Genomic DNA, 26,075 nt, shown 5'->3' with positions numbered 1-26,075 from the left:
GCTCGGACTGCGCCACGTTTTATTTTCTTCACCTTTTTCAGCAGGTAAAGGCGCTGGCTTGGCTACCTGGCTCTGTTGCTTGGGTCTTGGTTCGTCCGGAAACCGGAGGGCCAAGTGTGGTTTCAATGTCTCACCCGTTGCGATCGGCGCCTTCGGACGGAATGTTGAACGAGACATGTAGAATCCGACTGAGGCAACATTCCAGCCGCGGTGCCTCCCCTCACTCACGGCTTGTCTGCAAGACGGATCGGTGCCCTGCCACCCGAAAACATGCAATCTGCCACTCGAGAGAGGGAGCGACGGCTGACATCGCGGGGGTCAAACGGTGCACCAGGATCGCCGTTGGCCATCATGTCTTGTTCCGGCCAACTGTTTCCCATCGAGCGTCTTCACCATCGACCCAGTCCTTGCGCCTCTCCTGATTTGCTCTTCTATTCTCGTTTCCTTTGCACTCTCCCTCCATGTGCATCACGAATTCTCTCCTCCCTCCCCACCACCATCGCAAACATCCCAAGGTACCTGGTCTCGTAGATCCCCTCTGACTCCGGACGTGCATGTGTCTCTCCCAAGCCTCCTCATTTTTGTTATCTTGGCTTATTCCGTTTCTGTCGTTTCTCTTGACTTTTTCTTTAATATCACCACTCACCTGTTTTCTGTCATTGACTCCCTTTCCCTTTTACTTCATTCTTTGCTTCCTTTCTCTTTCCTTCTTTCTGCTTTCTTCTCTCCGACCCTTACCCCCTCGACCTCGAACTCCTTCGCAACAAAATAGAGTCCTTTGGTTTGTTCAATATTGGCGTGAGGGTGTCACTAACGATACAATCTCGGCAATACGATACTTATTTGCTTCATTTATTCCAAACTTACTTTCCGGCGGTAGTGAGGGCCTCTTTATTTATTACTTTTTATTTCATTTACGCCCAGCATTCCCCCTCTCGAGGGACGACATCCGCCACCGACTCTACCATGGCGCTCTTGTTCCTCTTCTCGACGGTGTGCACGATCATCGGCTTCGTGCTCACCGTTCTCGGCCTCTTTGCCGGCAATACACCCGGTTTCATGGAGGAGTTTTCTGTCATCATGGTGAGTTGGCCTAGTTCGTGACCGATTCATGTCATTGCGGAGCAACGGAGCTAACATCGCAGCTCAACACGTCCGCGTTGGGACGAAATTATGTGCCGTCACTCAACCAGCCGGCCACGCGTGATTTGTCTCACGTTGTCGTTCTGGCCGACGAGGACGCCAGTGTGGCGGCGAGCGAGGTGGTCGTGGAGGTGGCACCGAGTCCAGCGAAAGCGACAACAATCACCAACGGCGACGCACCCAAGACGTACTCCATCCAGGACGAAAGGGCGGCCGAAGCCGAGGCAAAGGCGGAAAAGGCGGCAAAGGCCATGGCCGCTCGTAAGCTGGCTCCACGCAAACTGACCCTGTCGGCGGCCGAGGGCGTTCTGGCCGGTATGCCGGCCGACTCGGCCGCCGACGATATGGCGGCTGTGCTCGGTGTCAGCGAATTTTACTCGCTGCATGTCATGAACGTCTGCGAGGGCACCTTTGCGCCCAATGCCACGGCCGACAGCGCGTGGCGCAACGTGTCCTCCTGCACGGTCCAGCTCAACTCCCACCAGCTCAACATCTCCAACCTCATTGACAACGAGCTCAACGACAACTTTGTCGACGGTGGCAGCCTCGCGCGCCTCGGCGGCTCGAGCAGCCTGCAGTCCGCGCTCAACCGCATCCCCACACTGGGCATTGTGCTGGCCGTCTTCTACATCGTGGCGGCCTGCTGCGCCGGCCTGGGGCTCCTGCTCACGGCCGCCTCCGTCGTCACGCGCGTCACGCACAGCCGCGAGACGGTGCTGGCCAACCTGGCTGCCGCGTCCGGTGCGGCGCTGGCGCTGCTGATTGCCGGTCTGGTGTCGGCGGTGGCGGCCAAGTCGACGGTGGACTCCATCAACCGGCTGGGCAAGGACACGATCGGCATGGAGGCGTGCCAGGGCTACAAGTTTGAGGCGCTGACATGGGCGGCGTTTGGCCTGATGACGGTGGCAGCACTGTTCTGGCTGCACGAGCTGCAAGCGGACGCCAAGAAGGCGGCGGCGGCGGCGGCAGCCAAGAAGAAGGCGGCGGCAGCTGCGGCACCCAAGAAGTGAGGAGGTTCACGATACTGGGTACATCGTACGTCGTACTCACAAATCTTCATAAAAAAACGGACACCGCCTTCCTCACCGACTGGAATTGGATGGTGAGGACGGATGTGGACAGGTGGAGCTGAAACTGGGGCCAGTGTTGGCGGTGGACAGAACATCACGTCGATGCACCCCGCTCCTGGTCGCTCCTGCCCGCGCCTGGACAGCTTGCACAGCTTGCACTTGCCTGTGCTGGCGCCAGCTCCACCAGCCTCCCTGTATCGCGGAAGGAACTGCCACCTTATTGGCCACTAATTATTGGGTTATCGGGCTTCTGGGCGCGTCAGGGCGGCCAGGCCTGGCCAGTCTTGTACTCGGATTTATTCAGCTGTTTGTAACCTTTTATCCCTTGTTGCTACTTCCATGGCAGCTTTTTCTTCAACATTAGATTCAGCCTTGTCTTTGTTTTGCCTCTTATGGAGAGCACAGCACTCCTGTAATAATGAACACCATCGTTCCTGCCACAATTGATACGAAGTCCGCTCTTTCCGATTCATAATGCTCCTTGACCGCTCCTGCCATAAGACATGCAGTCTGCCAGTTTGGCACGTGTATGGGGTATTACGTCGTTGTCCCCTGCCCCTTCCTGATAAGGTTAACAACGGTCTAGACCAAAACCAGGTCCGGCTAAAGCAAGCACCTCGGCGAGGTAGGCGCGATTGGGTTGGACAGTGGAAACACACGGCCACTAGCAGGGAGCAGCACCGTAGGGGTCCATCTGAAGTGCATGCAGTTCATGCAGTTCATGCAGTCGATCAATTCGCGGAGGCGCTCAGCTCGCTCATCTCGCTCAGCTTAGCCTGCATGTGCTGTTTTGGGGTCATGCCGTGCTACTTGGAAATACTGACAACCTCAGCTTGTAGACGAATAAATACACTTTGCACTTTGCACTTTCTCTTTTCAGCCACCGCCAGAAAGTCGCGCGTTCGCTCTTGCTCGATGGGGATTGATTGTAGGACATAATTGTGGAGCACGTGTACGCAAAGTGTCAGTCGTCCCTGCTCTATCAAGATCCAAGCTTGCCTTCCTGCCAAGCTTGCTACTGCAGCCTTCCCTCTACCTCCTCCCTTTCCCCCTCTTCGTGACCTCAACTTTTTTACATTGCTTTTGGATGATCGGCGAGTACTCGACCTTTATCGAGGGATCACAGTCTCGTTATCTCGTCTTCTTTTATTCTCGCATCTGCCTCTTCTTCGTTCGATTCCTTCTTCGTCCGTTTTCCCTCTCCAAATCCCCTGTTCTGCTGTCCAGCGGACTTGTGGTGGCATAGTGTCTGTTGGACTTTTTGTCTTTTTGTCTCTTCTCGCATATTTTTGACCAACGGTGCTCTCTTCGCCCTTCTTGTCTCCTTTCTCTTCGCTTCCTCCATTCTCTCTCGCTCTCTATTGTACATCCTGTCGTCCTACATCCTCCGCCCAACCGCTGCCATGTCGTCCAACAACAACGACGACAACAATGGCGGCAACGGCGGCCCCGGCGTCCTCCTCTTCCGTGACGACCCGAACGCCAGCAACCCGTTCCTAAATGAAGCGGATATCCACGAGGACGACAATGTCTTGGAGCTGGGTGAGCGCGCCGTCCTGCACATCTGGTCGGGCTTTCTTGACTTTGCGCTGCAGGGCAACATCCTCGAGATTGCCTTTGGCCTCATCATCGCCTCGTCCTTTACCGCCATTGTCAACTCCTTTGTCTCGGACATTCTGCTGCCGCCGCTCTCTGTGCTGCTGCCGCTCAACAAGAACCTGGACGAGAAGTTTGCCGTGCTTAAGCCGGGCCCCAACTACGAGCGTGAGAACGGCTACAACACGCTGCAGTTTGCCCAAGATGACGGCGCCGTGGTCATGGCCTACGGCATCTTTGTGAACCGCGTCATCAACTTTTTGGGCGTCGGCGTCTCGTTGTATGCCCTGGCCAGCGCGTACCAGTACTTCTCGCACGACCCAATCATCAAGCACACGGTCAAGTGCAAGTACTGTCGCAAGAGGATCAGTGAGAAGGTGAGTGGCCTTGACTGGCGATTGTTACCGTGACCAAAGTATGTGAGACACGCTCATTTTTTTAACGATACAGTCACTCCGTTGCGTCAATTGCACGAGTTGGCTCGATGGCCGCGAAGAACGCCAGTCCGGCCTGTAGCCCGCGTGGTAACATCTCGCGCCCACAGCTTGGCGTGTGTCCCAAAACCGCAACCCGTTTAATTGTGTGACGATACATTCGTCCCACGTTCACACGACGTTGTGAACATTTTGTTGCTTTCCAGATAATATGCGATGTTTTATCCGAATTCTCATTTACGCCATACCTTTTGGCCTCTGCATAGCACGCGACTGTTTCTTTTGTCTTTCGTCTTCTGCCCTACTTTTCGATGCTCACGAATTTGGCATGCATTGTCACGCATTCTTACGCATGTTTCCTTTGTTTGATCTCATTTCTCTAATCGTCCGCGCATTACCTGCATGTTTCCTTACCGTTTTCTCGAACCATACTACCCAACGAATATTATTTGGATACTACAACTGAAGTCGAGAAAGCGCTGCTGTGGCCTCTACTTTTGTCTGGCGGGCGTCGCCGTTTTTGGCCGTCGTTGCAGCGAGGCGTTTGTCCCTTCAAAGTGAGATTATGTATGACACACCCATATTTCGCTACTAAATAAAAATCTAGACCTAGCCCCTTTGCCCCTCTGCCGCCGACCGTCGACGATTACTTCGGAGATCGCGCCTAATGACCAAGTCCTCGTCGATCCCATCTATTCCACGATACACCTCGAGCTTGGTGATATGCATGGACGTAGTCCAGGCCACAGGGGATGCAATCGGTTCACGGTCTGTTGTATACGGACCCGCGGGAATCTCAATGTAATGTCCAGCATCAGTCGCATCAGCCGGCTCAGCCGCCGAGAACAGTGTTGCCACCCCAGACGCAAAGTTGAGGGTGAGCCCCGAACGTGATCCGAAGCAGATGGTGTCCGCCACGTCGTCGGTCGTAACCAGATCCGTGAATCTGGTCTTGCTCTCCTTATTCTTCGGTGGCTGGTATTGGAGAACACGCGCACGAGGCGCAATTTCCATCAACAAGTGCTTGTCATCGACAAAAAATTGCATATCTGTCTGGCCTTTGTCGGCGGTAGTCCAGAGCGGCGACGACGTAAACACAGCAAAGATGGCAGGCTGCCGGCTTGCGTCGGTCATGCGCCCATACACTATGACGAGCATGGGGAAGTAGTGTGATGTAAGAGCGGCCATCACACCGTCACCGGACATACCACCGGTCTCGGCGGTGTCCTCGGATGAGTATACTAGTGTGTTGCTGCGGCGCTCTTGGCGAATATAGCCGCACGATGGAAACGGGTACAGGAAGTCGAGCGCCTGCAAGACGAGTGGGGGTGGTGGGCGCTCCGGAGTCTGGTCTCGGTCGCAGCGGTCGTGGTTCAGGCCTTTCAGGTCTTGCGGCACCGAGAACACCGAAAAGAGGCTGCGCCACAGCAGGTCCATCTCCCTGTCAAACGACCGCCTTTCATTAAGATGGAAACGGTCGACTGGTTCTAGACACTGGCGCTTTTCGTTAGTGAAAGAAGAACGTTGACGTTTCGTCGTGGTGTTGTCTTGTGGCCAGAGGAACACACCAGTCTATGCCACAGGGCTTTATATTGTTCATACGAGGCGACGGCGCCACCACCACGTTTTTCATCATGGAGACCCGCCGCCGCGAGAATTTGTTTTGCCACAGCCAAGTGCGTCGCGCGGTCGATTTCGGTGGTGGTCGCCAAGCCGAGGCCGCGGTTCTCGTCGAGTCGCCCTGTCCACCTGGCTGCTTTGAGGTCCGGTTTGTCCACTTGCAGCATGGCACCGAGTAGACACACCAAGTCATGGTACGGTATACCAAAATCGGCTTTGAAAACGGGCTCGCACTCCTCGTCCGTCACCAGCTTCCGAATGTGCGGTAGAATTTCCGGCAGTTTTGGTCCGCGCATAGCGTAGTCAAGAGGCAGCTGCGTGGAGGCCACCAACGCGACCTGTGTCAGCACGGTGGGGGCCTCCTCGTCGACGTTGTCGACGTCGTCAACGCTGTGGTGCTGTGGCCTCGATCGACCCAGTTTCAGTTTCACCGCCATACTTGCAAACCCGTACCAGACGGTCGATCCTGTCACCGAATACATCGGCCGGGCGTAGTGCACATTGTCTGCAGCATCGGTCGCCAGCATCGCGACCGCTTGGACCCAGTCATGCAGGTTCAACTGCTGCTCCTCGGCGGGACACGTATCGATGTTGGCCGTGAAGGGATATCGGGCGCTATAGCAAAACGTTCGCCATAAAACAGGAGCCACGCCCGAATCATCACTGCCCAGACGGCTTGCTATAAACGCAGCGAACCGGTCGTTTGTCCATACTTTGACTTTGCGGCCCGTCCTGGCCTCCACGGTCGTTACGGCGAACGCATCGAATAAGGCGTACAATGGCCCCCGATCCTGTAGGCACCATCGGCGCCAGCGGCTCACCGCCTTGTCAAGCTCCGTGATAATGGCGTCCTTGTTGTAAAAGGTGTCGACCAAGGCGGACCGCAAGTCCGACTGCATGCGGGCGCGCGTCAGGCGTGCATAGTACCGGTCGACCCGAAAGTCCAAGTGGTGGGAATAGTACTGGGGGTTGAATGGCGAGAGCAGCACGTAAAATGTCTCGATGGGGTGGCCGAACGCGTGCCAGAGACTGAGGACGAAGATGCAAGGGGGAACAACACGTATCCCTGTATGTCATCCCACAACCCCATGGCCATTATTGTGGTCGGAGTAGACGTAGATGCGAAGAGAAGGAACTGTCCCCGGTTGTCGTCAGTGACATTTTGAAAGAAGTTTGGTGTGACATGTCGAGCGCGTGCCTCGACGGAACAACGAGGAGCGACCATGTGGACAAGGACAGATCACGTGATGAGACCGTTCCAACAGACAACAGCGGCACATATTCGGCAGAAACTGGGACTTGAAACCGGTGCCGCTGGGTAAAATCAATAGGACAATACGTGAAAAGGTGGCATGTCATGTCGGTCAGCCGAGGGCAGCCCGGGCCGGTATTGCGAGGCCTTGTTCGCTGTGAGAAGATTATGCTGAATGCGAATTATAGCATTTTTTTTAAGTTCGAAACTGTTATAAAAAAAAGGAAAAAAAAGGGGAAAAAAAGAGAAAAAAGGAGAAAAAAGGAGAAAAAAGAAATGTGCTAATAAAAAATACAATTGATAACCGCACAAAGGCGACTCACGGTTAGTGTCGTATCATTTTACATATGTTGCCCCAGCAAGCCGTCTCCCTCATCCACCTGTACAAGGCTTCTGCAAACATTTTACAATTGTTTGCCAGATAGTCGTACTCGGGGTACGCGGAACAGTAGCTCGCCGCATAATGCTCGACATCTTCATAGGTGATACGGCGGCGTATTTTCCCGAACGGCGACCAGACGACGTACAACCGCATGTATACGGAGCCTTCTTGATCCCAAGCCATGCCAAATACACCTTGGTTCTCAATGGGATATTCGTCTTTTGACCCCGAAAACTTGACCACGGGCCCACCAAGCTCAATAAATTTTTTTCGCCTGTCTCTGGGGTTTTGTATGTGACCTGATCGTAGCCGTTGGAGAGCCAGTCGCGCTCCGCCGTTTGAACGTAGTGCGTGACCCTCCCACACCTATCGCGCGCGGCTTCGGGCCTGCCTGGCCTTTTCGTCACCTTCACGTAGCCTGCTACAATGGCGTAGTGTTTGGGCGACATGCCCATCGTGTACTGCACGGGGAACATGAGCCTCATGGCGAAGCCGTCATTGTGCTTCCACTCGTGGTCCGAAGGGTACCCGCTGTGTTCGATAAGCTTCTCCATGCGCGGCTTGTCTATGTAGCTCGTTTTCGTGGGTTTCCCAGCCGCAACGAGCGTCTTGGAACGCTTAGTTTCGCGCTCGCAGCGGTCACTCTTCCCATTCTTGTCCGCAGTCTGTGTGGGGTGGTCGCCGTCTTTGGGCACGGGCCGGCTTGGCACGCCTTCGGGCTTCACCTTGGGCGTGTCCAGCGTCAACGTGTGCGACTTGCCAAGACCTTGAACTCGGCCTTGCCGGCCTTTTCGATGCCCTTGACGCAGCCCTCGATGATCGCCGGCGTGGCAGCGATCTCAATGAGGTCCATGATCTCGCCCACGATCGGAATCAGGTCCTCGAGCAGCTCCAACGGCACCAGCAAGGCCGGCACGGCCACGCGACAGAACGCCTTGGCGGCCAAATCGAGTGCCGCCTGCTGCGCCAGTGCTTCTGCGGCCGCCTTGGCGGCATCGGCCAGATCGTCTTCCAGTCGTTTCGTGGTCGGGCGGAACCCGGCACAACAGAAGCTCTGCAGGCCACCATGGCAGTCCTTGTCGCCCTTTTTGCCGTCGTGCTGGTTTGTGTTGGTGGTCAGCTCCGTCTCGCCGGCCGCACAACCCTTCAGACAGCCCAGCCCGGCGCCACGGTAACCACGCCACTGACAGGTGCCCATGGTCGACGCCGCGTCGCAACACAGACTGCGGTAGGCCTTCTTGGGGCAGCGCGCGTTGGTGCTCAGCTGGTCGGGCTGGCCGTTGAACTGCGCCACCTGCACGGTACCTGGCTTGCAACCACCGCCGCAGTCGCACGCATAGCACTTGACGCTGGCTAGCATGTCGGCGGACGCGTCGGCCGCGCTTTGTTGCTGGGCCGGCGTGACATGGGCGTTCGCGGCCGCCGGTGCGCCGCCAAAGCCATTGTCGGCCTTTTGGTCCACCTGGTCCATGGCCCACACCATTGTACCACCGAGGCAGCGGCGCCCGGCAAACTCGCGTTTCTGGGTAAACGTGTCCGCGTCGTCGTACGACACCCACTGGTCGTGGTTCCAGGTGATCCACTTGACGCCGGCCGTCTTGTCCCACGAAGGTGTCATGTGTTGGGAGGCGACAAGGGACGCAATCTCCTGGTAGTCGAGAATGCCAGCAGCCTTCGAGCAGGGACCCGGGTAGGCCGCGCCCGAAAATCGGCATACCCCGTTGGGCGTGTTGCATGCCGGGTCTGCCAGTGTAAAGCTGCGGCCGTACCAGCCCTGGCCCAGAACGACGTGCCCCGGGTCAATGCCGGCACGCCACAAGAGGTCCAGCGCGGCGTCGATCTCGGTGAGGTTCGTGTGCGGCGCCACAAAGGGCCCGACATACACGGATGCGTTGTCCCAGGTCCCGTGCAGGTCGTACGCCATCAGGTTGAACCAGTCGACATGTGGCTGGAGGCCATTGACGTCAAAATGCTGCAGATACCAGTAAGACGTGGGCAAAGTGACCGTCAGGCCGTATTTGCCACCAAACGCCGCCTTCAGCTCCGCGGCCAGCGCCACAAAGTTGGCCGTGTCGGTGGCCACACCGCCGCGGTCGTCGGCGCCTGGGTACTCCCAATCGAGATCGACTCCGTCGAATCCATAGGTGTCCATAAACTGCACGAGGCTGCGGATAAAGGCGTCACGGTTGCCCGCAGAGCTGACCATCCTACTGAATGCCGTCTGGGTCGCGCCCGGGTCCGTAAAGGACCATCCGCCAATCGAAATAAAGGCCTCGAGGCCCGGTTTCTTGCTCTTCAGGGCCGTAAACCGGCTATACAATGACGCTGCGTTGGCGTCCATGGAGGTAATGACAAATGTAGTCGGGTCAAAAAAGGCAAAGGCAAAGTTGATGGATGTGAAGCCGTCGAGGTTCAGGTCCTCGGGGGGCCACTTTCTGGCAGCGCCGCGTGTTGGCCCACGACTCGTAGTAGCCGATGTTGCGCGTTCCAAGCCGGTCGCTCGCACAGGACGGCCGCTTGACATCGCCGCAACTTCCGTACGCTGAGCTACATGTGGCATAGTTGGGGTCGCCCGTGTGCGATGTCGTCCACGAGCAGAACTCGGGCGTCGAGCCGCAGAAGCCGTACTCGGAGCAGCACACGTTGAGTGGGCATCGTTGCGTACCAGCTGCCGCGTAGGGGCCGCACTGCGCCTTGGCGTCGCAGTTGTGCTGGCATCCGGTGCCGCAGGACTTGGGTGAGTAACCACAGAGGTTGTCCTTGCCGCAACAGGCGCCGTTTGCACAAGGTGTCTGAGCATTGCAGGTGCCCGTGGGGAGCAGCCCACTGCCGGCACTCACATTTCGGAAGTCCTGAGGAGCTGCGACTTGGCCGCTGGAGTTCAATGCTCGTGGAAAAGAGACGTGCATCCGGCCCATGGCAAGCATAACGATCTCGGCCAGGCCGGCAAGGGCAAAAAGACTGTTAGAGAAGTGCATTGTGGACTTTGAGCGAACATGTGAGCCTGCTAGGAGGAGATGGTCGGGGGTTTGAAGTCACAAAATGTACTGTGAGGAGGAGGAGACCGTGCCAGAGATGACTCTACATAAATCAAAATGCAGAAGTCCAGCATCGGCAAAACCACACACTGACGTGCACGTATGTCGCAGCGTCCTATGGATTGGGAGCGCGTCTGGAATTGGAGCCAGACTGTACAGCCGAGATTTACGTTGACCGTATCGGATAGGGGTACGGCGTAGATGTGCTGTTGGTTCTCATTCTCCGTATTGCCTTCCTGAAAGACTCTGAGGCCGTGTCTGGTCTACTCCTCGCGCTCCCGCAACACAAGGCACGCGCATTCATTTTGTCGATGCGTCAGCTTCTCTTCGGGATTTTCCTGTCATCTCTTTTCATCATCTTCCTACTCATCCACATATCCTGGCACGTCCTAGCTCACAATAACACGACAAAACGCTCTGACCATGATGTCCTACATGATCTGGTTCCTGTCCTTGCACACGACGCAAGCCATGGCCCAGTCCACAGATCAATCGACTACCATGTCTCCATTCAACCTCTATCCCGCAGTCGACTCGCAGCGCCTCGCAAAGGCACTGGGTGTGAGCAGCGGCTGCCTGGCCGCGCTCAACACGACGGTCGCCTGTGATCCGACCCTGCTCGGCATGGCCGGTACCGTGGACAACTACTTGTGGAGTGCCGACGACGCCACGACGCTCTGCACCAGTACGTGTTTGGCGTCTGCACAAGCGTGGTACAACGCGGTCAATGACGGGTGCTTTGACGACACGGGCTTGATCGTGCGTGGTAAAGTGGTTCCGTTGTATACGGTTCCTGGTCGGGCCCTCGATGGGCTCTCCCTGGTGTGCTTAACGCCGGCCACGAATGTGTCGGCCGATCCGGGCGTGGGGGGCACCATTGTACCGGTCGACAACACTACCGACACTAGTAACGGTGCCGTCAGACGTGGCGATGGTGACGACACCCGTTTGGCGCATAATCGCTCTTCCCGCCCGTGGAAATACACGCGCGAGCCCACGACGACCTCCGACCGATTTTGCCTTGTCGATTCGTACGCATGGGTCGGTTCGGACATTATCCGACCAGACTGCTCGCAACCAAACAATCAAAACAACAGCCAGTGCCTCGACCCGACGGACGTGCTGGCCGAGAATCAGCGACTGGCCAACTTGTACCCCGACAGCGTCCTTTGTGACGTGTGCTTTGTCAACCTGTTTTACTTGCGCCTGGCCTCGCCGTACCTGGCCGACCTCGACCACTCGGACTATTTGATTCAACAGTATTATGATATTCTAGAGGTGTGCAACATTACGCATATGCCGGACCTACTCGTGCGGGAGCTTCCCGATTACGACGACGCGCCGGGATTTCTGCATGGGTTGCCTATTAATGGAAGCAGCACTGTGCTGCCGTTGTCGAGCGATGGAGGCCGGCTCGCCAACGGCACGTGTCCGAGTAGGACACTCACGTACGCCCAGCTCGTCCAAGTGGCCCACAGCAGGACGGATTTTGACGACGACCCGTGCAGCGCCCTCGCAGCCACGTTTCACGTGGCCACAGGCGACTTGTACGAGGCCTTTGGTGATTTTGACTGCGATGTCTCGTCGCCCAACGCCACCAATGCCACGTGGTGCATCCCGTCGGCATGCAGCGTGTACAATGCCACGGGCCAAAGCTGCGATGCTGTCGCGGCCGCGAGCAACATCACCACGCAGCAACTCCTCCGGTACAATCCCCATCTGCAGGACACGTGCGACCATCTGGATACGCAGTTTCTGTGCGTCACGCCGCCCGGCGGGGCCTATTTGCCGCCGCCGAGCAACATCAGCTCGAGCAGCGGCGGCGGGCAGCAGCGGGGGGGATACGCGGGTGGTGGTGGTGGTGGTGGCAGTGATACGACCGTCAAAGCCAATCCGGAAGTTACAGTGTTGCCCGGTGGCGCTCCGCCGGTGCCCACACAGCCCGGAATCGTGGACGACTGTGTACGTTACAGCAATACGTCGGCCGGTGACGGCTGCGAGGAGTTTGCCGCGGCGCACAAAATTACGCCGGCCGAGCTGTACGGCTGGAACACGGTCCTCGGCGCCGGCGGGTCAAACTGCTCGACCGCGTTCTGGGTGGGTTATTACTACTGCATCGGTGTCTCGCCGTCCCAGAGGGCTACCGCGATCTCTTCCCAGCCGGTCACCGCCACAGCCTCGAAGACGGCTTCGCCGACTATGCCGCCTCCCTCCCCCACCCAGGACGGCATCGCGACCACCTGTGATACGTACGCCCAGGCCAATGCGGGCGATAGCTGCAGCGCGTTTGCTACGATACATAAGATTTCGCCGGCCGATCTTTTCAAGTGGAACACGGTGCTCGGCGCTGGTGGGGCTGACTGCCCGACCGAGTTATGGGCCGGCTACTACTACTGCGTGCATGCTTTGTAAGGGAGATTCAAGAGGTGGTACGCGAATTGTGCTGGACAGGGCTCGACACAAATGCGAAAGAAAACACCATACTCTCCTTTGGATATGAAAATAGTATTCGCGAGATGTAAACAAATATAGAAGTATTTCTCGGCAGTTCAATTGGTGCTGGTACAAAACGTGTTAAATATGTGGACCAATTAGAGGTAGGGGCCTCTCTTTTGTGAGAATGATGTGGCTGGAAAAGGGGCTGTGAGCACTTTTCTACCAAGAACAAAACCAACGAACACCAACAGACACAACAGTCAAGATGCCAATCAACTTAAAATTCATCCCTATGCTTTTGGCTATTGCAGGGGCTCTGACTGCCTGTACCACCTCCAATGGCTTCGAGTACTACGAATTACTGTTGTTGTTTTAAGCGATGTTTAAATCACATGAACGTCGGTTTGGTTGGGTCGCATCACCAAAATCAAAAAGTAATTTAATAAAGGAGTAAAAACCACCGCAAAATTGAAAAGCTACCTCCCATACCGCTCCATACGTCCCATTTGTATTCTGTTGATGACCAATCAACGACTGTTACGAGGATAAAGTAGGTGTTTAATTCGTGTAAGGGTAAATGTAATGGCATATCCAGCCCAGCACACCGCCCAGTCGACACTGTGGTGATTCAACGGGTTCTTACGAGGTGTGTTCGCAATACTATCTCTTGATCAGAAGGCGCGGTCTGTTGTCTGGGCTGTCGCTACCTGTCAGGCTTCTCCCAGGGTCATAGGCAGCTAGTATTTCAGGGGGGACTCCCCAGTGAACCTTTAGATAATATAACGCCATCCGAAGTCCCTCCTTTGCCAGAAAAGGGACAGGATTGGATTTTGTGCTTCCTACCACCTACGTTCGAACCGCTGCTCGTAATCCTCTTTAATTGATAACCCTTATCCTTAGGACCTTGGATAATTCCTAACATTCTAATGGACTGACTCGCCCAAAGTCAGTCCATTTACATTACCATAAAGACATAAGATGAGAACCGGCGGCGCATAAACAACTTTCACATCTCATCTCACACACGCCACATTGTGATACACACGTTGCTCTCAACATGACCGGTAAGCTGCAGACCACGGACTAAAAGTTTGCTGTTGCCCAAGGCAGCAATCCGACATTCGATTTTTCAAGGTATCAAAATTACTTTCTGTAGCATATACCACAACCCAGGACAACGTATCAACATACTGCTCGATTGTCCAACACTCAACACACCACCACCTATGTCCAACGCCCGGGCGCTGCAAAGAAACTGTCTTCAAAGCTAATGACCCGGTCACGGTCCATAAACTGCTGGTCCAGCAACAAATGCGAAATCGCCGTCAGGTCGTCGGTGTGGCCTGTGTGGCCCGTCGGTACTGACACCACCGAGGCCGCCGCGTACGCCGACGCCGAATTGTCGGCCATGGCTGCCTGGGCCGCGTGTTGGTGATATGTCATCACGGGCGACAGCTGGTCGAGCGGCTGCATGGGCCACGTCGAGGCCGGGTTGGGCTGGCTCATTGTGTGCATGGACGGAGGAATCGCAGCCAGTTGTTGCTGTGGCTGTTGCTGTGGATGGGTCGGGGCAGGCGGCGCTGACACTAGCGCAGTGGCCGAAGGAGTTGCCGGGGGAGCCGGCTCGGGGACAGGTTCAGACACAGCCGGGACGTCTGGTTCAAACTCCGTGTACCCCAGCACGTCCACCACAAACGACGGACTGGTCAGGCACTGCCGATACAGGTCCTTGAGGTGCTGCGCGTAGTGGCCGGCAAGACTGATGCTCTTTTTGGACCCGTCCTGGTCGAATCGGCTGTTGCTGCTGCTGCCCAACCACCGTCGGTCCATGTCCTCCAGACTCCGCAGCAGCGAGAAGAACTCGGGCAGCACGTCGACATCGGTGGCGTCCCCGGTGGCGGCCCCGTTGGTCATTCCGCTGCTGGATACCTCCCGCCCCACCTCGCTGCGCCCGTGCAACAGGAGCACCCGGGCGCTGATGTACACGCAAAAGGCAAACTGGCTCGCCACGGGCCGGTGCTTGGGCGTGAACCGCAGGTACTTGCTGGTGATGGCGGCCGTCTCAATGGCCGCGTTCTGGCACGTCTCGGCGCTGCACACGCTCGGCAGCTTCACCTTGACCATGCTTGTCCACTGCGCCCACCACGCCGCGTCCGGGTACGCAATGCGCTGGTGCAGCAGGAGGGTCGACGTGTTGTGCGTGATGTGCGCCAGCGTCAGGTTCGGGTCCATGTTGACGAGCGCGGGCTGCCGCGACACGTTGGAGTCGCGCCACCGCTGCGGCAGGTACATTTTCCAGTGCACCAGCTGCAGGTCCAGCTCCTTGAAGCGCGTCAGCCAGCGGCTGACGTCCGGCCGGCTGCCGAAATCGACGCTCTGGCGCAAGAACGTCGACACGACGCGGCTCAGCGACTCGGCCGCCTCGATGCAGTATGCGAGCGCGCCGACGTTGGTGTTGTGTCCGTGGACGTGCGTCGACGCGGGCGACCTCACGGGCGGGTCCGCCGGGTCCCGCTCCCGCTCCCGTTCCCGGTCCCGATCCCGCACCTCCCGGTCACGTGCCCGGTCAACGTCGCCCGCAGGCAGGCCGCCACCACCACTGCTAGGCGGCGCGCCGTACATGTACGGAGTCAGCACGGGTTCGTCTTTGTGGAAGAAAAAGCCGTCGGCTGGCAGGCGGCGGTGCACATCGGCGGCCGCGAGGCCCGTGGTCCAGCCCGTGCCCACGGAGACGAAGCGGTCCAGCAACAAGACACACCAGAACACGCGTCGGCGCTCTTCCTCTTCGATCCAGTTGGAGGGAGGACTGAGCAGGGACATGGGGTGCAGCAGGGTATGTTTTTGTTTATGCTGTTGTCCTTGTTGTTGTTGCTGCTGCTGCTGTTTGTGGCCGCCGCTGCTTTTGGTGCCGTTCGTACGAGTGACATGGCTACTGCTTTCGTCGTCCTCGGCCTCCTTGTTCAATCCCAGGTAGTCGACGGTGCGCGTCAGAGAGGCCACAATGGACCAGGCACGCGCCGTCCGGCCGGATCCAATGTCGTGGAAGGCCAGGATGATCAGCGCCTGCAGGTTCTCGACCGTCAGGGCGTCCATGGCCGTCAACAGCACGTGGCTGCGCGAGCGTGCGGCCAGTCGGAGCAGAGCGTCCGTGTCGATGATACCGCTCCCCGCGCCCTCTGCGCCCTCCACACTCTCCACGCCTTCCACGCCTTCTACGCCCTCCACGCCCTCCTGGACGTACCGCGCCGCCGCGACGACCATGGCGTGCAGCAGACAGGTCAGCTGCGGCCGCTGCTCCGGGTCGTGCATGCGCCGCCGGAATTGAGTCTCGTGCAGCACAGGGATCCACGGCTGCACGGCCACAAAGTAGGCGTTGACGACGGCCTGCAGCGTCGCGGGCGGCGGCAAGCCGGGGGATGCGGCCGGGTCTTGGGCCAAGTCCTGGAGCGGACGCGCCAGGTCAATGTCTGGGTTGCCGCAGCTGTCGACCATGCGCTGGCGTTTGCGCGGGCGGTGGCTGTGCCCGTGACTGTCAAGACCGCTCTGGCCGTAGCCATTGGCCGTCATGGCCGTCATGGTCGTCATGGGCGACGAGGCCGTCGAGGACGGCGAGGCGATGTGCAAGGCGCCATGTGCGCGCGGTGTTGTTGTAGCAGCGGCAGATGTTCCGATTGCCGTCGTTGGTGCAACTTGTGCTGCTGCTGCGTTGAGTTTTTGCAGTTCCTGGGCCAGCAACGCCAAGATGCCAACGACGCTTGTGTTTGCATGTCCGCTTGCATTGGACTCCGGCACGGGGCTGATGGTCTGCCTTCCTGCCAGTGCATTCTCCAGCACCTCGATGCGCTGGCTCAACGCCTCAATGGCGCCTGGTCGCAGTCCTGGTTTGGCTTTTTTTGTGTCGTAGGCGCACGCTACATCCAGTCGCTGGCAGTGGGTACAGCTCGGCAGATCACGCGAGCATTTCAGCTTGCGCCGGCGGCAGCCCAGACAGGACGTTTCAGCTCCTGTTTCGGTAGTAGTCGTTGTTGTTGTTGTTGGTGGTGGTGGTGGCTGATCTGCCGGGGTCCCGGGGCGTGTCTCGGGGCGTGTCTCGGGGCCATTTTGGGCCTCATGAGAGGCTGTTTGCGCAGTCGGGCTCATCGTGATTGTCGGGCCAGCAGCGACAGGGCCGGTGGAGAAGAAAAGAGGGGAGAAAAGTGAAATGAAATAGAAGGACAGCAATGGACACACAAGTTCAAAGTACGACGTAAATCGTCGATGCTATCGAAAGTCCCGTCCCGTCGTGTGACTTTACACCGAACACTCAATCGTTTTTATCATTTCTACCTCCACAACCGAGCCCTGGTTTGCCGATGGCCCCCGCACGGGATGGGGAGACACGGGTCCTCCATTTTTTGGCATGTCGCTTTCCACGAATGATAAGACGAGCAACGACTAACAAGGATCGAGTATAAAATGCGGAGACATCGGCTAAATGGGCAAGGCCGCCCGACAGACGACCCGAGGCCGACGTGTATTGTTGGACTACAGTACTTTAGACCTGTTATCTAGCCTTGGTGTTAGAGGTCTGTTTTGCACGTTGGTTAGTGGGAGTGGTCTAGTTCCTATACATGTTCTCTCGGTTCGAAGACGGACAACGAATACTTTTGGGAATAATATTGCGTGCTGCGTGCCATGAAAATTAGGGAGAGCAATGCTACAAACCCGGGTCCCCCATCTTGCCACTAAAAAAGAATGCTATATGACTGTGTAAGACAAGGTACATGCTCCCTCCTAGACAACCTCGACTTCGTTGTGCTGGACGTTGGGCTTGGCGGCCGACGCCGTGCTCGCATCGGCGTTTTCGGCGTTTTCGGCGTCTTCGGCATGTTCCACTTCGCCGTCGACCGTCATGCCCATTTTGCGCATGGCATTGGTCCCCGTGAGCGCGTCCGGCCCGTCAAAGATCTGGCCGACGTCCTCCAGCGCGTAGCCGCGGGTCTCGGGGAAGAAGAAGTAGATGGTGGCGAGGTTGAAGGCGATGACGCAGCACCAGACAATGTAGTAGCGCCAGCCGAGGTTGGTCATGCCGATGGGGTTGACAAAGCTGTTGAAGATGCCGGCGATGTTGCCGGTGAGCTGGTAGAGCATGGCGCCCTTGGCGCGCAGCGTAAACGGCAGGATCTCCATGATGTAGGTGGGCGCGGCGGGCGACTGCACGTGGTAGAAGGCGGAGAAGACGAGGATCATGGTGATGACGCCGGCGGCGAGGCCGTGGTCTTCAAAGTTGCGCTGTTGGTTGAGGGCCGAGCAGATAGTCCAAATGACGTAGGACAGCAGCATGCCGGCCATGCCGAGCAGAAACAAGAAGCGGCGGCCGAGGCGGTCGACGAGGCCGGCAAAGACAAAGGCAGTCAGGAACGACCAGATGGACAGGCAGCCGTTGATGATGAGCTGCGTCTTGCTGTCGGTGATGCCGATGGAGTTGAGGACGCGGGTCAAGTAGTAGGAGGTCAAATTGTTGCCGGACCACTGGAGCATGGCCGGGATCCAGGCGGCGAGGAAGAAGCGATGGCGCATACCGGGGGTGCTGAAGAAGGCGGCCCAGCGCGCCTGCTTCTGCTCCTTTTCCATCTCGAGCGTGGCCACCACCTCGGCCATCTCGAAGCGCACGAGCGGCGCGTCGGCGTCGCCGTGGCCGTGGAACTTGGCGAAAAAGGCCCGCGCCTCGTCCTGGCGGTTGTTGTAGATGAGCCAGCGCGGCGACTCGGGCGCGAACCAGACGAGGGCCATCTGGACGACGGACACGGAGCACTGCAGCAGGCTCGGCAGGCGCCACGACCAGGCGCTGTCGATGCGGAAGGTGCCGTAGGTGATCCAGGCGGCCACGAGCGAGCCGAGCGGCCACGAGACCATGTACATGCTGACGAGCACGCCGCGGTGCGTCGGGTACGCGCACTCGGTCAGCAGCGGCGGGGCGGCCGTGGAGACCATGCAGAGGCCCGCGCCGACAATGAAGCGGCCGGCGACGAACATGCCAAAGTTCTGCGCGGCGCCCTGCAGCACTGAGCCGAGGATGATGACGGCCGAGCCGCCGAAGATGGGCCAGCGACGGCCGAAGCGCTCGCAGAGCTGCGACGACCACAGCACCGCAATCAGGGTGCCGCCCGTGGTGCCGGCGGTCATGGCGCCGAGGCGCGTGCCGTTGGGGTGGTCGAAGAAGGTGGCCCAGTGGGTGAGCGACTGCATGCCGTTGATCATGCTGGAGTCGAACCCGGAGGCCGTCTGCGTCAGCAGCGCCGACAGCAGCAGGAAGTTGAGGTGCAGCAGCCGCGTGTCGCGCCACCACGGCTTGCGGTCCTTGGGGATCAGGTCGGCGAGGTTGACGCCAGCACCGGCGGACGCGTCCATAAAACCGCCCATGGTGGAGGTCTGTGAAGATGGAGACGAAGGAAAAATAAATTGGGAACAAAGTAGGAGGTGATGGATGCAGGCAAAGATCAAAAGCCGTGTCGGTCGTGGCCAGACGGACGCAGGGCCTTGTTTATATCTTGACCGTGCGACTGGGCCCGGCAAATACGCGGCATGGCTGCGCTGTGCTTCTTATTGAGTCAAAGAACGACTGGCCTAGGAAAGACGAGACGAAGGAAAGTCGTCGTCCAGCGTGCCATGGGGCCCCAGATTCGCTGCAGGTGTCTCCATAATTTTACCTTTCCCAATCTTCCTTTTTCCTTTTGCCGTTGGCCCTTGTTCCTGTTCCCCGCACGATAGTGCACGGCAACGCACGCTACGCGGGCATCGGGCTGTGTCCGGACCCATTTGGGCGACGGGGCCGACGACATTCGAGCCTGAATTCGCCCGGTTTGGTCGTTTGGCATTCGACGACCGGCCCGACAGGGTGCGTGGCCAGTGAATAGGGCCATTGCTCCGGATGTCGTTTTGCATTTCACAGTGAATACGTAAATGGTATAGGCAAATCGTCGCGGATCACTGGATGGCTACCTTATTGAATCATTGTGTGCCCATCGGCAGGGTCGAATTCAGTCTGAATACTTATTGCCTATTCTCATGTCTAGTGTTGTCTTCGCCGTCAGTCCTCTGTAATCTAGTCTATCACTGTCGTCCGACAACTCCTTCCCTCGTAGTCCGCTATGCCAATCCCATCCGCAGCAGCTGGTTGCCAAACTCGAGCAAATAGTAGTCGGCATACACCAGCCCGTGGTTCCAGTACCGGTGGTGGTCCCGCGCATTGGCATTGGCTGTTGCGTGCTTCAGGATCGCGGCAAACGACTGGCCGGCGTGTGTGTCTTTGACGACGGCCCACGCCGCCGACTCTGCCTTTTCTTCCTCCTCCTCCACAAACTCGGCCGTCTCGGGCGCCAGCGACAGCGCCAGCGTGTCCTCGACAATGGCCAGCGCCGCCTGCAGGAACCGGTCGGCCTCCTGCGTCTGACCGCGCGCCCGCAGCGCCTGCGACAGCACCAGCATGCCGTTGGCGGCAATCACGCCGGCCGACGAGTCGCGCAGCGGGCCCGTGTCGGCCACTGCGTGGGGGTCGACGGGCGCGTCAAAGTCCCAGAGGGGGACAAGACGGCCGCGTTTGCGGCCGTGGTCGCCGACCTCGACCTCGACACACGCCGGTGACGTGGCGAGACGGTGCAAAAAGTAGTTTGCGAGGCCCGCGGCGGCGCGCGCAAACTGCGGCTGTCCCGTGCGCAGAAACGTGCGCGCAAAGCCCAGGATGCCCCAGGCCTGGCCGCGCGCCCAGGTCGAGTCGCGCGCGTAGCCCTGGGCCGTGCGCAGCTCCTTGACCGCGCCCGTCGCCGGCGAGAAGTTGGCCACGTGGAAGGTGCTGTACATGGGTCGGCCGTCGTCCGAGGGCGTGGTCGACGCCTCGTCCCGCAGAATGCTGCCCAGGACCGTGTTGGCGTGCGCCGTGGCCGCGGCGGCGAGCGTGTCGTCACCCACCAGCGCCGCCACGTGGTACAGCAGGTCCAGGTTGACCATGGAGTCGACAATCACGAGGAAGTCGTCGGCCAGCGAGTCGACGAGCACGCCGTCCTGGTCCAGCCGGTCCCACGACCGGATCGCGCCCACCGTCGCGTGGAAGCGCCCGTGCAGCGCGTACGCCGCCTGGACCACGGCCGCCCGGGCCGCGGGCGCGTGGTACTGCTCAAAGCACGCCCGCTGCGACAGCATCACGATAAAGGCCATGTCGTGCGTGTCGGTGCGGCCCGCCATGCTTCGGATCGGCCCGTCCCACGACTGCGCCGTCGTCTCGAGCGTCGTCTGCACGCGCCGGCGCAGCGCCGGTGACAGGTGCGGCGCGACTACCTGCGGGAACTTGTTGAACCGCTCCAGCAGCAGGTAGATGCTGCCCGGGAAGAACCCGCACGTCCAAAAGTCGGCCTCGCGCAGCGCATACTGGCCGGCCCCGGGCCCCGTCACCGGCACGTACTCGGGATACCGCGTCGGCGGGTCGTTATCGACGAGCGCCTCGACGGCCGTCCGCGTGATCTTGGCCATGGTGTTCTCGGCAAAGAGGCCGCTGAGGCGTTCCGCAAGGGGCGGAGCCATGGACAGGCCCGTCGGTGTCGATGCTGCGATCGGCTTGACGCTGGGCCGGTCCATAATGTCTGGTGTGCCGTCGACGGAGCTGTCAGAGGTATTGTCGCTGTGCGCACCGCCGGCACCCTCGGAGCTGGTTGTCGATGCGGAGCTGGGCATGTTGGGGAGTGTTGATTGGTGGGCGTGGAACGGCGGGGAGGACAGTGGAAGGTGGGATGCTTGGTGTGGTGCGGCGTGTCTGTGTTCTTTCGATGTTGATACTATTATTTTGTCGAATGATCCTTTTCTTTCTTTTGTTTGCACTTGCTTTCATCGGACGTCGAGCTTTATTACTGTCCTCCTCGCAGCCAGTTTTCTTTAATCCATTGTCCTTTCGCTGTGTCTCTCGCTCACTTGATGCTGGCGGATTCTCCAACTTTTTGGTCGTTGCAGAGCCGCCCGAATCCCGGCCGTGACTTTGCCCGGTGCCCGTGTTATGGGGAATTCGTGGAGCGCAATCCGGCAAAATGGAACTAGACGTTAAACGACGTTCTTGGCCGCTTTGGCAGTGCGGAGATCGTGGATTGGGTGCTCCGTACTCTGGATCTTTTAGCCGGTTGAACCAGATGTAGAGTACGACCTACACAGCTTCGTGTTCGTGAATGGGAGGTCTATGTCACTTTTATTGCGCACTTATTAAGCCTCTAGAACTGTCCAGTAAATACACCTTCTCCCACCACGCGCAGACTACTCCTGCAGCACAATACATGGCTCGGCTGATGCCTTGCCAAAGGCCACTCTCGGCTTGTTATTCCACCGCTCCGTAATGTCTACCCGCTCAGAGTCGTGCGAGCCAGCCTGGATGGCAAAGACCTTGGTCACAAGCACCAGCTCTGTGCCCGCCGCCAGCTCGCCCGCTGTCGCATCGACAACATCGTGGTATGCAGCCGGCATCAGGCTGCGCTGGTACGCCAGGCTCGTGTTGGTATCGGGCTTGAGCGGCGCACACCGCGCCTGGACCGTGGCGCTTCCCGCATCACCAGCGCAACGTAGAACCGGCGCGTCCATGGCGATGCCCAGTGCGCCTGCATAGGACAGAATCAGCACGGAGGATGCATCGTCGCCCAGCACCACCTCTTCGTTTTGCCCCAGGATCAGCTTCGCCGGCTTCTCCGCGGCCGGACCGAGATTGGCGCCGTCGCCTCGCGCGCTCCTTCTCCGTCCTGGTCCGGCAAAGCCGCCCTCCACGGCGTGCAGCATCGGGATCGCCTTGTTCACGCGGATGCGGTGCACACGCACATGCCAGTCCGGCCATGCGTCTGTTGGCGGGACGAGGGTCGTGTCCACCTGCACCGCCCGGTCGGCGCCCCAGGGGTACCACCGCACCACCGCCCATCCGTCGTTGGTGAACGTGGCCGCCTCGCTGTGCTTCCACTTGACCGCCCACGTCTCGCGCCCGTCCCGGCTCAGCGCCAGGCTGTTGTCTGGCGCCAACTGCTGGATCAGCGGGCCCGTCGGCACGGAAAAGGGAAACGCCGACGAGTAGGCAAACTTGCAGTACTTGGCCTGCGTCGCCTTCATCGGCCAAGCCACATACTGCGCCGGCGACAGCATAAAGTGGTGGCGGCCCGCCGGGTGGTTGCACAGGATCTGCTGCGGCTTGGGCACGAGACGCACGCCGGGCAGGTCCGACGAGAACGCTGGATACGGCTCTTCCTCTGCCGCCCAGAAGGCGTCGTCGTCGCGCAGCGCCACCGCAATCAGCGTCTTGAGGCACCAGTAGACCGACTGCGGCGAGTTGTAGTCCTCGGCCATGTACATGTTGGGGTACTGCCAGCCAATGGTCATCGTGCCGTCGACACTGAACACGTCGTCCGAGTGCGCCGCCCACCACCGCAGGTGCCGCAGCAGGAAGCCCTTGACGGCCCCCGGCGTGTGCAGCGGCGGCGGCATGTCCTCGACCTGTGCCACGGCCAGCGCCGCAAAGAAGCCGCCGCACGCAAAGCGGTACGTCAGCGACCGCCCAAAGGGGATCGCCGCGCCGTCCTCATCAAAGTACCGCCAAAACGACGCGCCAAACTGCCGGGCCATGCTGCGGTACCGCTCGGCCCGCGCCGGGTCGAGACTTGCACCGCCGTATCGGGTGTACAGCAGCTGGCTGAACTGGATGGCAAAGCTGCCCGAATAGTAGTCCACCTGCCGGCCCATGCTTGTGTCGCGACGGCCGTGCACGCGCGCCTCTTCGCGTTCGGCGGCCTGCTGCTCCTCCGTCTGCCACGATCCGTCGCTCGACCAGCCGTCGCCAATGTAGTAGGAGTCGAGCTTCGCCAGGTCCTCGTTCATCTGGTCAACAAGCACTTTGTTGTCGGCCGGCTCGCCGCCCCCAGCCACCTGGCCGTCCGTCAAGCGCAGCACCGTCAGGTTGGCCATCACGCGGAACCACAGCCAGTTGGTCGGCGGCATCTCCTTTCCGCTCATCTGCCGCAGCCACCGCACAATGTTGGCCTGCACCCGCAGCGGCTGCGCGTAAAACAGCCGGTTCGGCGCCGCCAGCAGCGCGTACGACACAATCTCCGACTCGACCATGCGCTGGTCCATGTCGTTGATGTCGCCCCAGTAGTCGGGGTGCTCGGGGTCGGTGCCGACGGCCATGCCCTCGATCCAGGGAGCCAACACGTCGTCGCTGCCGTCGCTTTTGCCGCCTTCGCCGCCTTCCAAGAGAGCGCCAACGGCCCAGAGCGGCCGTGCAAAGCCCTCGAGCTGCGCCGCCGCCTCGTCAAAGTGCGCGCCCGTCGCCACGGGGAGGCTCACGCGTCCGCGGCCCGGCGAAAAACATGTCTGCTGCAGCGGCCGGAGCAACGCAAGCGTTGCCCGCACAACGTCGGCACGTGTGCGCAGCGGGTTGTCGGAGAACCCAGGAAGAGGGGGCATGTTTGATGGTGCGCTGCGGTGGTACGTGGTGATTGATCGGTTCGTTGGGATGTGCTTTTCTAGATCGGGTTGTCGAAGCTGTACATTCTTTGTTTTTTTGTTTTGGTTTTGATTTCACCCCCTTTTTTCCCCAATGGCCTTCTTTGCAGCTTCCTTTTTTGATTGCAGTTGCTCCTTCTTCGTTGAAAGCTCTCTCCAAACAGTTGGGCTTTGTTCATCGTACCTTCCTGAGCTTCCCCTCACGAGACTCCTTCCCGCAGCGGGGATCGGTGCAGGTCCCGGGGCCCGCTCCCGGCCGCGCCTTCCTTTGGCCTCACTTGGGCCATATCAAGTTAGTCAGACAGGACTTACACCTCTTAGTGTCCAATTCGACAGCAGCATCGACCATCGCAAGATCAGATAGACCGATTGGTTCACGTGCGAGCATTTCCGTAGTTTGTGTCGTGGACATTGCTTTCTCACGTGCCCATATCCACCTGCCACATATTGAAGGAAACTGTTCCAAAAATATATAAATATAATATAAACAAAAAGACACAAAGGCTGGTGCACTGGGCAGCTCCGTATGTTAACTAACGTACACGCATTATTAGATTTTGAAAGCGTATTAATTGAATGGCCTGGACCGAACTAGGCGTGCCAACGAAGACTTTGATGGAATCGTGCGACTACCTGTTTCTGTATTTTCTATTTTTTCTTCTATTTTTTCCCGCTTGCTTTCAAAGTGTCTCGCTCGCTGAGATGGAATATGCCATACCCCTGCCAGCACATAAGTCGCTCGTAAGCGGTGGACGACTGCCCCCACTCTGCTATTTTCACGTGCGTCAACTGGATGACATCACTGGGTCAAAGGCCACGCCAAGCACGCGCCTGAGTATGCGCTGTGTCGACAGAGGAAGGCGCGAGTGCCCTGACCTGCCTCGACAACAATCACGGCATATATCAAATAGGGCACGAAGGCAACCACAACCGGCCGTTTGGGAAGCGAAACACACAGGGGCAAGCACACCGTGAACGAACGAGATGGAACAACCTACGTAGATCTCCTATGTCGGCGTCGGGTCGCATTCAAAAACGTACGACGCCACCATATACTACTAAAGGGCAAATAGCACAGCTTTATTCGTACAGTACCTGGCGTTACAGGGCGAGAATACAAGAAACAAAAACACACAAAGAATTACTGCCTTTTCCTAGCTACAGCCTTTTCCTAGCTGGATGGCGCCTTTCTGTCATTTACTAAGCTAGCTCCTGCCAATTTAGCTCTTTTCGAAATACAGTGTCGTCAGACGATCTGGTCTCGCCGTATCGAATGCGTCACTGGCGCGTCCCACAGGGTAAAAAAGCTCCTATCTAAATGCTCCAGACGGAGAGGCCTGGCCACTATCGCCGTATTACCGCCAGATCGCTCCTTCCTGTGCAGGCAGTGGTGGCAACCGTACGATTCCCAATGAGGAAAGCTCCACTGCGCCAAGGCGCCCCTTCCCTCAAACTACTCCCAAACTCCTCAGCGCCTTCCCCAGTTAATGTTCCAAGGCAGAAGACGACGATAAGGTTCACTTGGCTTCGCCTTCCGCTCTATTCAGATTTTTCTTCACTTGTTCGCTACCCCTTTTCCGACCACTTCTACACGCTCGAAAAGAAAAC

At 58.5% G+C, this 26,075-nt stretch overlaps 9 protein-coding genes across 9 annotated transcripts; 3 read left to right on the top strand and 6 right to left on the bottom strand.

The window, feature by feature from the left end:
• Window positions 1-966: 966 nt before the first annotated feature.
• SPSK_09408 (uncharacterized protein) lies at window positions 967-2,153 on the top strand (the record flags this gene model as incomplete). The annotated part of the gene is made up of 2 exons (XM_016735981.1): window positions 967-1,083; window positions 1,146-2,153. The coding sequence occupies 2 exons, from the start codon at window positions 967-969 to the stop codon at window positions 2,151-2,153; spliced, it is 1,125 nt and encodes a 374-aa protein (XP_016588504.1).
• Window positions 2,154-3,616: 1,463 nt separating this feature from the next.
• Window positions 3,617-4,325, top strand: SPSK_09782 (large conductance mechanosensitive channel; the record flags this gene model as incomplete). The annotated part of the gene is made up of 2 exons (XM_016736352.1): window positions 3,617-4,186; window positions 4,260-4,325. The coding sequence occupies 2 exons, from the start codon at window positions 3,617-3,619 to the stop codon at window positions 4,323-4,325; spliced, it is 636 nt and encodes a 211-aa protein (XP_016588503.1).
• A 527-nt stretch (window positions 4,326-4,852) lies between these two features.
• Window positions 4,853-6,959, bottom strand: SPSK_08746 (uncharacterized protein; the record flags this gene model as incomplete). The annotated part of the gene is made up of 3 exons (XM_016735334.1): window positions 4,853-5,737; window positions 5,812-6,892; window positions 6,946-6,959. The coding sequence occupies 3 exons, from the start codon at window positions 6,957-6,959 to the stop codon at window positions 4,853-4,855; spliced, it is 1,980 nt and encodes a 659-aa protein (XP_016588502.1).
• Window positions 6,960-7,187: 228 nt separating this feature from the next.
• SPSK_08410 (class 5 chitinase 1) lies at window positions 7,188-10,475 on the bottom strand (the record flags this gene model as incomplete). The annotated part of the gene is made up of 5 exons (XM_016735008.1): window positions 7,188-7,270; window positions 7,461-7,752; window positions 7,797-8,222; window positions 8,264-9,932; window positions 9,958-10,475. The coding sequence occupies 5 exons, from the start codon at window positions 10,473-10,475 to the stop codon at window positions 7,188-7,190; spliced, it is 2,988 nt and encodes a 995-aa protein (XP_016588501.1).
• A 486-nt stretch (window positions 10,476-10,961) lies between these two features.
• On the top strand, window positions 10,962-12,947 carry SPSK_08804 (uncharacterized protein; the record flags this gene model as incomplete). The annotated part of the gene is made up of 1 exon (XM_016735391.1): window positions 10,962-12,947. The coding sequence occupies one exon, from the start codon at window positions 10,962-10,964 to the stop codon at window positions 12,945-12,947; it is 1,986 nt and encodes a 661-aa protein (XP_016588500.1).
• Window positions 12,948-14,195: 1,248 nt separating this feature from the next.
• SPSK_08466 (fungal specific transcription factor) lies at window positions 14,196-17,111 on the bottom strand (the record flags this gene model as incomplete). Its single annotated transcript, XM_016735063.1, has 1 exon — window positions 14,196-17,111. The coding sequence occupies one exon, from the start codon at window positions 17,109-17,111 to the stop codon at window positions 14,196-14,198; it is 2,916 nt and encodes a 971-aa protein (XP_016588499.1).
• Window positions 17,112-17,744: 633 nt separating this feature from the next.
• Window positions 17,745-19,373, bottom strand: SPSK_09063 (sugar transporter; the record flags this gene model as incomplete). Its single annotated transcript, XM_016735643.1, has 1 exon — window positions 17,745-19,373. The coding sequence occupies one exon, from the start codon at window positions 19,371-19,373 to the stop codon at window positions 17,745-17,747; it is 1,629 nt and encodes a 542-aa protein (XP_016588498.1).
• A 726-nt stretch (window positions 19,374-20,099) lies between these two features.
• On the bottom strand, window positions 20,100-21,677 carry SPSK_09100 (glucuronyl hydrolase; the record flags this gene model as incomplete). The annotated part of the gene is made up of 1 exon (XM_016735679.1): window positions 20,100-21,677. One exon carries the CDS (start codon window positions 21,675-21,677, stop codon window positions 20,100-20,102), a length of 1,578 nt encoding a protein of 525 aa, XP_016588497.1.
• A 567-nt stretch (window positions 21,678-22,244) lies between these two features.
• Window positions 22,245-24,428, bottom strand: SPSK_08718 (uncharacterized protein; the record flags this gene model as incomplete). Its single annotated transcript, XM_016735306.1, has 1 exon — window positions 22,245-24,428. One exon carries the CDS (start codon window positions 24,426-24,428, stop codon window positions 22,245-22,247), a length of 2,184 nt encoding a protein of 727 aa, XP_016588496.1.
• Window positions 24,429-26,075: the final 1,647 nt, after the last annotated feature.

This window comes from Sporothrix schenckii (genome assembly GCF_000961545.1).
Source record: "Sporothrix schenckii 1099-18 chromosome Unknown Cont44, whole genome shotgun sequence".
Taxonomy (NCBI): domain Eukaryota; kingdom Fungi; phylum Ascomycota; class Sordariomycetes; order Ophiostomatales; family Ophiostomataceae; genus Sporothrix; species Sporothrix schenckii.
Note: the sequence above shows the minus strand (reverse complement) of the source record. Positions and strands in the feature narration are given on the sequence as shown.